The sequence below is a fragment of the Ciona intestinalis genome, chromosome 5 (genome assembly GCF_000224145.3).
Source record: "Ciona intestinalis chromosome 5, KH, whole genome shotgun sequence".
NCBI classification, from domain to species: Eukaryota; Metazoa; Chordata; class Ascidiacea; order Phlebobranchia; family Cionidae; genus Ciona; species Ciona intestinalis.
The window spans coordinates 4,836,334-4,846,743 of record NC_020170.2 but is presented as its reverse complement, the minus strand read 5'-3'; the positions used below and the strand labels follow the sequence as shown (position 1 = coordinate 4,846,743).

The window sequence follows — 10,410 nt, the reverse complement described above, 5'->3', positions numbered from 1 at the left end:
ATAGCTGTCAGAAGCGGCAAGGTCAGGTGTTTCCTGACTTTGGGCCTTGTGTGGTGTATTGGGGTATTAGGTACAGTATTCAGTCGTGGTAAGGAAGAAATTAAAGTGGCGAACGTGCTATGTAACGGTAGGCGCTTTTTGTATTTTTCGTTGCAAAATTGCTGTGAAAGGTCACGAGTAACCGTAACTTTTTAGAGACACAGTTGTTACTCATAACAAATTTTGTAACACAGTGTAAGTGTAATTATGACTTGGAGCTCGCGAGTTGTGTACAATAAGCATCCATATCTCGTTGGGCCGGATTTGGTTGCAAAGTCTGATGCCTAGAGCAACCACTGAAACGGCTGTATCGATACATCTTCCACTTTCCCCGCCGCAGTTATTTCTCAACGACCCGCGAGAGCCCGCGGTGACTATCAGCTGCGACATTTGATAACAGTCTTTCTCTTCCATCTGCAGCAGGATTTCTCGGCACCTTCGCGGTGAAGAAGGGCGAACTACTTTCGAACGTCAGCTACGAATTGAGGAAGCAACTTAGTCCAAACGCATGCATTGAAGCGTGTGCTTTACGGTGAAAACACTTATGGGTGTCATTATGCCATAAAACACAAAACGATTGCTACCCAGTATTGTTTTTGTTAAAATAAGTCGCATTTTCATTATAAGGTTAACACTCATGTGTGTATGCCCTCTGTCTAAGTTCGTGGCGTACGCCCTCTGGCTTACTTACTCCGATTAAAATAAACTCGGTTAATTCCCGCGGGAGTAGCGATCACTCCGCAAGTACTTTGCTTGTTGTGATTACGAATACAGTGGCGTTATGAGCGTTTAACGCAAGTGTGTATTTCAAAACAATCTTATTTTATTTCGTAGAAAAGCGACACTTGCTACATTTTCAACCACAAACTGTAGATGCGGTTTCGCAATTTCGACAGAAGCTTCAAGTTTTCTCGTTCGTCCAAGTGTGAGCTTCGCAGAAGACCACACGCACTTGTACCATTTACGTGGCAATTGCCAGGCGTCGTCTGACATCGGTAAGCCACGCATATGTACTCCTCATGTTCATATTACTTGCGGTGTGTAATTTCAGGGCGTTTGCTGAGTGAAAATTTCATCGGGTGCTTCTGGGCTTTCGTGTTTAGCCGAAACTCTATAGCCGAAACGCAAGCACTGACCACGGACAATCTTTCTTTACACGACTGTTTTGCGTCTTGTTTCAGGAATCGCACCGCTCTCGTGGTTTACAATGGCAATAAGTGCAATTGCGTGCACGCGAGGTAGGTTTTTATTGATATGCTGGTAATATCAAATAGTAGAGTGGGGGGGTGATGAGACACCTCTTCATTCTATTTCCTCTTTCCATTTGGTAGTAAACAAAGAAAATTTAAAGAATTATATAACCGTATCCTCACGACTCCCATAGACCGTTGCTAATTATTTAAAATACGATCAGGATATTTGGATATTATATGCTAAAGGTGTCCCAACTTTCCCCACCTTAAGGTCATCGTTACACAGCGGTTCGTGCTTAGAGCTCGATGATGCCACCACTGTCGGCCGCCTGTACACTTATTTCGGTTAAACACTTAACGGTTTAATCGTCTCTACCCAATGATTACTAATTGGTTATTCAAATATTTGATAATTTGTCAGACAGATCGCCCTGCATACTTATATGTGGTGTATTTTTAACTATTCGTGCTTGTTTAACAAACGTTTGCTTTATTGTAATTTCGGTATATTTATGTTTTGAGCGAAACACTACTCGAGAAAAGATGGCGGATAAACATAGATGATTGCAATGCTCTTCAAGAAGAACATCTTCTGATCTGGAGAACGGGACTGGAGGACCCAATCTGCGAGAAGAAGAGATTTCTTCCCCCACATCGTGATCTTGTTGCTCTGGTTAGTTTTCCAGGATCTGGGAACACTTGGTTGCGACATCTTCTTGAACAAGCCACTGGTATATACACGGGTAGCGTGTACACGGACAAAGATATGTACAATAAAGGTAATGATAAAAACTCGTTTCTGTTTTGCATGGTTTAACGTAGTGCCAGAAAAGTGTTTTTATTTTATTTTGCATATACTCATTTTGCGTCATCGTAAAGGTATAGTAGGTTGGGGCAAGATGGTACATATTTTCATTCTCTCTTAGCGTATTATTTAGCAGTAAAAAAAAAAGTATGTAGGCCTACATAATCATATAACCCTATTTTCACGACTCCAAAAGAGCGCTGTTAGTTGTTAAAAACACGATCTGATATTTAGCGCCAGTGAAGCCATCTTACCCCACAGTACTGTACATACCTTGTTAGATGTAACAATGCCAGTAATGTTTCTTACCCTAGTTTAACATTATTCACATCAAACTCAGGCTTCCTTGGCGAGATGGAAGACGGTAAGAGCGGGCGCACACTTTTGGTTAAAGATCATATATACACGGACAAACGTATCTCACTCTTTGATTACTCATCGATAATTTTGTTGGTTCGAAATCCGTTCAAAGCTTTGGTTGCAGAGTTTAACCGAAGGAAATCGCAAAACCATGTCGGGTTTGCAAAACCGGAGGATTTTAGGTCGCCAGGTATAGGTTTGGACTTTTTTATTATATAGTAGGGTGGAGAGAATTATAAAACCGTATCCTTACGACTACTATAGACCGTTGTTAATTGTTTTAAACACGGTCAGAATATTTGGATATTATGTGCTAAAGGTGTCTCGTCTTCCCCCACCCTACTATACTTATTTACCCTTGAGTGGCGGAGCAACAATGTTCTGTTTCCCATACCTCGTACATGCTTACGAGTTATATTACGTGTGAAACTTAGTGGGTAATTGCATATCAAATTTGGGTCAGTATACGTTATTGCAATGAGGCTGAAGTTTGGTGAATAAATTGAGAATTAGTTACCCGGATGTATTGGTGTACCTCCGTATCCATAGGCTTTCAAATTAATGTTTTTAGACTGGTCAAGCTATACCACTACAATGGCGGGCGAATGGCTGAGCACAATCGCTGAAGTTTTTCGAAGCGGAATACCAGTACGGATGGTGTATTACGAAGATTTGCTCAGTCACACGCACGAAGAAATCGAAAAGCTGTTAAAGCATATACCTCAAGCACACGACGCTTTTCAGACGAGAAAACATTGTCTTGATAGAAACCAGATGGGAGAATACAAAAGACCTGACCGTGTGGAAACGACGTTTTTCTCAGCTGCACTGATCAATTACATTAACTACCAGGTAAAACGGGCGAGGACAATTCTACTGAAGAATGATTGCGTGACGTGTAAGGGGATTCCCCTATACGAGGAAGAGTCGAGCGACAGAGAAGCAACTTTAGGGGGAATGGACGACTCTAGGTCTGTAGGCAACGCAGTTATTGGGGCTTTGAAAGTACATGCGGAGAACTAACCTACCTATTGTATAGACCAACGTTTAAACGGGAATTTGGATGTAAGGGAATTTTTGCCCCTTCTGCAGAGTCAAACACAGAAGCTAAATCATAGCCTCGTGCAGTGATGCACTAATATATATCATATACATACCAACATGATATCAGTGGATGTACTTTGCTAGCAATACAAACGGTAAAATAAAATTTCTTTATTTTTACGATCAAGAAGAAAAGGTGACGAAAATAGTTAGAAAGAAAAAAGAATTCTTGAAAGTGGATCATAAACCAACTCTGGATCCACGGATGACAATATTGCCTTTATTGATTTGTGTGCATTTTACGCTGAGGAATTTCAAATTTTCCAAGTTATTAGTAAGCATGTTAACTCCACGCATGGAAAGTTCTGTCCATTCCTCAATCTCTAAAGACTGGAGGAGAGGAAGCTTTTCAACGATGTTGCCACAACACAAGTCCCCGCATCTCGCGCATCCAACGAGAGTTAGGTTGCGAAGGTTTGGGAAGGACCGACCGATTACTCGAACTGCGTCGTTATCAATTCGATAACTCTCAACTATCTCAAGTCTACAAGGGGGGGAATAAATTTTAAAGAAATTACAATACTTTTGATTCTATTTCAAAATTGTTTAATATTTTTTGTTTTTCCCAATTTGCCATTGAAATATATTGTTACCCAAATGCAACAAAAAACTAAGCAATGCAATGTATATCCAAATGTAACTTTAATTAAAAGTCAACATAATGCTTTACTGATAATTAAATCAATACTCACTTTTCTAGTTTAGGAAGGTTTCCAAAACAACTTAAATGAGTGTCTGTTAAGCACGGGCACCGTCGAAAAGATAGCGATTTCAGGTGTTTAAACTTTTCCACGCATGATTTTAAACAGGACAGTGGTATTTCACATCGAGTAAAGGAAAGGTGTTGGATGGAAGATGGAAGCAACTCTAAGGAGATGCTGTTCAAATTCTCATCTTCAATCTGGAAACGTGTGAATAAATGAATATGACTTGTTTATTCTCACAGTGCAGCATTGCGAGCCATTGTTCTGGTTTTAAACACCTTGTGTCTGGTTACAAGTTACCATGTATGTAACTTTGTGGGTAATTTTGGATTAGCCTATACAAGCTTTAGTAATACTTAAATATTTGTTTAGTATAGTATGCAATTTCATAAAACAGTAGAATGAAGTTTTAGTAATACAGTTTAAAGTAAAGAAAAAGGTAAACCTAACCTTGAAAGTAGAAAGTTTGGGGCTTTTTACTGCAATTGTCTTAAGAATATGATTTGAAATTGCATATGTTGTGTTCTTATTTTTCCATTTTCCACATATGTCCACTGCTGCAGTTGAGTTGGTGAAATATTTTGTAACAATGCTTCGAAGCTTGGTTTTCTGGATTGGCCGTGGCGAAAATTGAACGTTTTTCCAAAGCCATTTGTCAGGAATTAAACGTTCCAATCGTTTGCATACTCTGTAAAGTAATTGTTAATCAAACAACGTAGATAGGCACATACGGAAGTATACACTAAATGCATGACAAAATAAGTATGCATATAACTAATGAACATTCTTACCTTACTAACCGCAGAAGTTCCTTTACGTTAAGATACATAAATATTTCAAGGATAATGTGGTCAGGCAAATCGGTAAAGTTAGCTTGGTGAAGCATTGTTAGAAGTTAAAAAAAACAATAAAGTCACCGCCGATCAGTATAAAGTAAACTGCAAAGTGATTTTTTATGCGACTAAAAACGAAATAAAATTGCAACAAAATTAGAAATTCGTATTAATCAAGTAATCAGAAAAAAAGAGGGAATTCCATACGGTATATAGAAATAGAATAAAATGTGCAGCGTTAATATGTGTGGCAGAGCCAAAAAAATAACGGAAACTTACATATACGAACCTAAAAATAGGTGGTTTTAATAAACATATAGTATTTCAATTTACAAATTAAAATTTTACGAATATTGGTCGTGTGTCAAGTGATCTCACGTGCGTAGTTGTCACGTAAACGTTACTCTCCCTTATTGTTTACAATTTGCTCCGAAAAAAGTCCGGAGGACCAGATAAGAAGATGACGGATAACTGGGACGATGATGATTTCGGAACTTTTGAAAGTGCCGATTTGAACAAAGGAAGTGCACCAAGCTCTGCTACCGTAAATACCTCGACAAATCTACCAGCCTGGTTACTCGAAGCTCAGGCGAAACCCCCAATTTCACCAACACATCAACGAGGTGGGATTTTTTAATGATTTTTTTACAAATTTGTTTAGCGTTTATTTGTTTATATTGTGTTTTTTTATGTTGTGGAAATACATTATTTTGTGTATTTTATTTTGTTAGATGAGCCTAATCATACTGCAAAGGCATCTAATTATGAACAAGTAAGTGATTATTATCATACATCAATTACAGTAGGGTGGGGGAAAGATGGGACCCTTTTTATTCTATTTTATCGTCCCATTTGTTAGTAAACAAAGAACATTCAAGAAATTATAAAACCTTAAAACCTTTTATTTTGACAGCTATCCCTTCCAACCTCTGTAGCATCTATATTTGACTCAACTAATACCAGGTTTGTTACTCTTGTGTATACACACTATGTCAAACACAGTTTTTTATTCAAAGTAAACAATAATTCCTTTGCAGTGTTACTAGTGAAGAGGCTACAGGTGACACGGGACACGATACAGTTTCGGCTACCATAGCATCCCCTGCAGTTACTGAATATGCATTCAATGCTGTGTTTTCTGATGCTACATCTGCACACTCAACGTTATCAACTGAAGAAAAAGGATCCGTATTTGTGAAAAAAGAGAAAGAAAAAAAGGCGGAAGAACAGAAGAAAGAAAGTGATCTGGTTGTCCAGTTAAGAGGACAACTAGACTCTGCCATGGCCTTAAAAGAGCAATCTGAAATGGTAAAAGGCCTTTACACTTTAGTATCTGTGAATACAATACAGTATCAAGTTTTTAATTTGTTTTCTCAATTTTAAAATTTAGTTAATTTTAAAATTTATCTATCTATTTTATATGTACTAATACTAAATAATTTTACTTTTCTAATGTTGAAACCTATCCTGTTAATATTTCCTGTTATTTCTGTGTTTTTTTTTGCAGAGTTTAAACGAACTCCGTGAGGAACTAAACCACAAAGTGGAAGAGCTGAATAAGAAGATAAAAAGGAAAGAGGAGGAACATTCCATAATGATGATGCAGCTGGAGGAGAAAAAGAGCAAAGAGTTGGAGCAGCTCCAACAAAGTTCAGAAAATGTAATTTTTGTGTTTGGAACTGATTTCTTAAACAAAATTTCAAATGTTTTTGTTCTAGAAAAAAAATGAAACCATTTTGTGCCTTTTTTTATAATTCATTTATATTTTGCCACCAGACAATGAGAGAGGTAACTGAGCAATACACCACATTATGCAATCAAGTGGCTGCGGATCAAAAGTTACAGTTTGAGAAACACTTGCTGGAAATTACTGAAAAATGTTGCACTATGTTGAACCAGCAGGTTTGATGTTACTTTTTAACTAGATGCTCATTGTAAGTATAAGTTTGTATATTCTGTGTATATATACTTGGGCAAGGCATTTACCATCAATGGCTCCTACCAACAAAAATCACCCGTAAGTCGATGTTCTAAACAAGTTTCTTTATCCTTACAAATACTTGTATTAGTGTTCTGGGTGTTGGGCTGATGGACAAATTACGAAATTCTAGGTCCCTTGAACCTTACATACATACAATAGAACAAATTGAAATTATGGACTTCAGCATTGACTTTAATGTTTTTTTCTCTTTATGACCATGCAGAACGATTTAATGACTCAGCAAATGACTAAGCAACAATCTATATTCGATGAAAAACTGTCGTCAGCGATGAATCAATGTAAAGATGATCTTGATCTTCTTGTGGAGGAAAAGATAAAGATGGTGGAGGATCGATGCTCCTCTGCTTTGGAGGCAGCTGTAAATGGAGTCAAAGTAAAAATACCAAAATAATAATCACCCACAAAGTTACATATGTGGTAAATTGTAAGGGGAGCGATGTGTATGAAACAAAACGCCTGTGTTATACCGATCTTGCGTTGCCATGTGAGGATAAATAAGTTGCCTTAAAGGGCCTAAACACACCCCAAATGTACTTCGCTTTAATCGATAGAGTGTGTTTTTCTAATTCCAACGAGACCTTACTTGTTTTAATCGGTTCTGTATAACCAAAGATATTCCAGCTCAAACACCGTGAAATTCAAAAAACTGATTTGAAAGTTGCGTGGCGAAAAAAATTGAGAAGTGTACTACCCACGTGACAAAATTGTTGAAGCGTGGCCGCTCTCATTCAGAAAGGCGAGAGGCAGTGTTTTCAGCGAAAAACGAGAGAACAAAAAAAAACGCAAAAAGCACAAAAAAAACGCAGGTTTCGCTTTTACGAATGAATCAGTCACGTGACTAGTACGTTCCTATGTCACAATCACGGAGCTCGTAGTAAAAAAAAGATAGCGCTAGAGATCACTGTTTGAGGACGAATATCTCCGCCTATACTGGACCAATTTTAATAAGCAAAGTATTTTTGGAATCAATAAAACGGTCGCTTTATGAATTTACCATAAAAAATAAAAGTGTCGTGGGGTGTGTTTAGGCCCTTTAATTTATATGCAACGTGATTATTGGACAACATTGGGCAAAACTTAATGAAGCAAACATTAATAATTTTCTAATAAGTAGTTAGGGACTTTTGGTAAAAGAATAAACAATTTTAAGAAAATTATTTCTCAGGTTCAAATTGAAGAAGACTTTGAGAGAGAGAGGAGTTTTAACGCAAAATCAAAACGAGACCTTGTTGCTGAACTTACTTTAAAACACAAGGTTGGATGGTTGCTTGTTGTGGATAGCTGTCTGTTGTCTAAGTGTGTGTATGTATCCTTATTCGTTCATTCAAGTAACAAAATGTAGCCGTTAGATGGCGCTGATGAGACTTTTTTATACTTAAGTTGCGTCGATCGTAACATGGAATTGTGTGTTTGTATGGCAGCGTTTTTTTCGTCAAGAGTTGCACTCGTTTTTTAGCATGACCTCACAATACCGTTTGTTACACAGGAGGAATTAAGAGCAAGTGTGGAAGAGGAGAGAGTGCGTGGTAACGTCATAAAACGAGACGCAATAGAAGAAACAAAGAAATCAATTTTACGTATATCCCGCGAGGAACAACAGGTACTTTTAGTGGCAAGATAAAATATTACGATTTTAGTGACGTAAAATTCGAATGGCAACACTATTCGCACGTTCACGTTTTAAAACACTGTACTTAAAAACTGGACTGGCAACACTATTCGTACATTAAAGTCTGGCAACACTGCTCTTCTTATATAGCTCGTGCCATCTATTTATAATTGAACCGACCAATCGGTCCTGAAGAATGCGAATTATGTCGTAATAATTGAACCTGGCAGCGATGCAACTATGTCGTCATTATGCGTGTTGACGTGAATTTATCACAAAACGTTAAGTTTGTTTTCTCTTGTGACATGCTTCGTTGTAAGATGGACTTTCATAGATTGAATGAATATATATAAAATTGAATGAACTTCTATATCCTCTTGTGGCGGGGCAACAACAGTCGTTTTAACACAGTTTTTTGTTTCGTATTCCTCGTCCCGGCTACAAGTTACCACATTCATTCATTTAACAGATTGATGTTTTTTAATTCTTAGGAAATTGAACTCACGCGAGAACGTCACCTAAATGCGATCGGTATTCTGCTTACGTCATCACAGGAACACCTACGTCATCTCCGTGATGACGTCACGAGCAATCCCAACGCAACGAAGCATATCGGAAACTAATGTATCAATATGGTGGTCGGTGCAGTTTAGTGCAGAATTTACCCTTTGTTTAACACTTCTGTAATCCATTTCTGTTGGTACTTTTGAACTAAAATGTCAGTGTGCGCAGTAACACACTGCAACACACACTGGCTTTACATACTTTACAGTAAAAGTCTACAAAACGCACTTTTTATCTCTTCAATTAAATAAACCTAATTTTGTTATTTAAATTAAAAAAAATTGATGTTACCATTCATATAGCAGGCACACACATTCACAACAGCTTTTCTTTTTCCACATCTTTGGCCAAGTTCGACGACGAAAATTTGATCTTTCAGTTTATGACCTTACACTTCTGTTGTGGGGTTTTTACAATGTGAGTGCAATATTTTCAAATTAACATTTATTACAAAATTGGTGTATTCCTGTCGGTTTTGGGTTCGCTAGTCAAAAAACTTAGTAAAACTTAGTGCGCAGCGGCATAATGAATGAATGAATGTAACTTATTTATTCTCGCGTGCTGGCGCGGCGATGATAGTATTTATAAAACGTGAGTTCTGTCTCGTATACCTTGTGGGCTTTTTACCTTACCCAAGGGCACAAACGCTTTTAAAGGTAGCAGCATCGAGCCTCGAACCCATTACCGCTCGGCTACAGTCATTCGCCGTATACCACTTTGCCGTGATGTCGAAACTTGTTGTTTTCGAAACTTAATTCTGCAAGCTTGACTCGGCAACTTGATCGTAGCAATAATCTGCACTTGGCCACCGCTTCATTTGTTTGGCTGTTTTGAAACAATGGCTTTCATGATCCTGACTGGCGTTTCCTTCCTTAAGCCGTGATCGGACATCAACGACAGCAGTTTTTCCCAGAAAAAAAACTGTCGTTTCAGGTAAATACAGACGCTGTACATAAGTAGGATGGGGGAAGATGGGACTTCTTTTCATTTAGTTTTCTCATTCAATTTGCTAGTAAACAAAGAGCATTCAAAGAATTATAAAACTGTATCCCCACGACTCCTATATATCTTTTTTTTTGTTTAAAACACGATTAAGATATTTCCATATTATATATGAGCTAAAGATGTCCCATCTTCCCCCCTACCCTAATATATCTAAGCAGATGTCCAATGTTGCGTAACAGCGGGGGATTAATT

The 10,410-nt window shown here is 37.8% G+C and overlaps 3 protein-coding genes across 3 annotated transcripts; 2 read left to right on the top strand and 1 right to left on the bottom strand.

The window, feature by feature from the left end:
- Positions 1-1,246: 1,246 nt before the first annotated feature.
- Positions 1,247-3,420, top strand: LOC101243439 (WSC domain-containing protein 1-like). The gene is made up of 4 exons (XM_018811876.1): positions 1,247-1,277; positions 1,793-2,011; positions 2,378-2,587; positions 2,969-3,420. The coding sequence occupies exons 1-4, from the start codon at positions 1,247-1,249 to the stop codon at positions 3,418-3,420; spliced, it is 912 nt and encodes a 303-aa protein (XP_018667421.1).
- A 177-nt stretch (positions 3,421-3,597) lies between these two features.
- LOC100179689 (F-box/LRR-repeat protein 12-like) lies at positions 3,598-5,202 on the bottom strand. Its single transcript, XM_002131136.5, has 4 exons — positions 4,997-5,202; positions 4,656-4,893; positions 4,194-4,402; positions 3,598-3,985 (listed from the first exon to the last, which is right to left on the bottom strand). The coding sequence occupies exons 1-4, from the start codon at positions 5,089-5,091 to the stop codon at positions 3,682-3,684; spliced, it is 846 nt and encodes a 281-aa protein (XP_002131172.1). The 5' UTR covers positions 5,092-5,202; the 3' UTR covers positions 3,598-3,681.
- Positions 5,203-5,382: 180 nt separating this feature from the next.
- Positions 5,383-9,676, top strand: LOC100177343 (trichohyalin). Its single transcript, XM_002131205.5, has 10 exons — positions 5,383-5,661; positions 5,770-5,810; positions 5,952-6,001; positions 6,076-6,346; positions 6,546-6,698; positions 6,815-6,940; positions 7,243-7,413; positions 8,206-8,295; positions 8,527-8,640; positions 9,141-9,676. The coding sequence occupies exons 1-10, from the start codon at positions 5,499-5,501 to the stop codon at positions 9,270-9,272; spliced, it is 1,311 nt and encodes a 436-aa protein (XP_002131241.1). The 5' UTR covers positions 5,383-5,498; the 3' UTR covers positions 9,273-9,676.
- The last annotated feature ends 734 nt before the right edge of the window (positions 9,677-10,410 follow it).

Bases quoted from the DNA above. Each gene is read 5' to 3' on its own strand.
- LOC100177343 (XM_002131205.5), top strand. From the start codon at position 5,499: ATGACGGATAACTGGGACGATGATGATTTCGGAACTTTTGAAAGTGCC. The intron at 6,347-6,545 runs GTAAAAGGCCTT...TTTTTTTTGCAG, and splicing joins TAAAAGAGCAATCTGAAATG to AGTTTAAACGAACTCCGTGA. The intron at 6,699-6,814 runs GTAATTTTTGTG...TTTTGCCACCAG, and splicing joins TCCAACAAAGTTCAGAAAAT to ACAATGAGAGAGGTAACTGA.
- LOC100179689 (XM_002131136.5), bottom strand. From the start codon at position 5,091: ATGCTTCACCAAGCTAACTTTACCGATTTGCCTGACCACATTATCCTT. The intron at 4,894-4,996 runs GTAAGAATGTTC...ATTACTTTACAG, and splicing joins GAACTTCTGCGGTTAGTAAG to AGTATGCAAACGATTGGAAC. The intron at 3,986-4,193 runs GTGAGTATTGAT...CCCCCCTTGTAG, and splicing joins AACCTTCCTAAACTAGAAAA to ACTTGAGATAGTTGAGAGTT.
- LOC101243439 (XM_018811876.1), top strand. From the start codon at position 1,247: ATGGCAATAAGTGCAATTGCGTGCACGCGAG. The intron at 1,278-1,792 runs GTAGGTTTTTAT...GGATAAACATAG, and splicing joins TGCAATTGCGTGCACGCGAG to ATGATTGCAATGCTCTTCAA. The intron at 2,012-2,377 runs GTAATGATAAAA...CATCAAACTCAG, and splicing joins CAAAGATATGTACAATAAAG to GCTTCCTTGGCGAGATGGAA.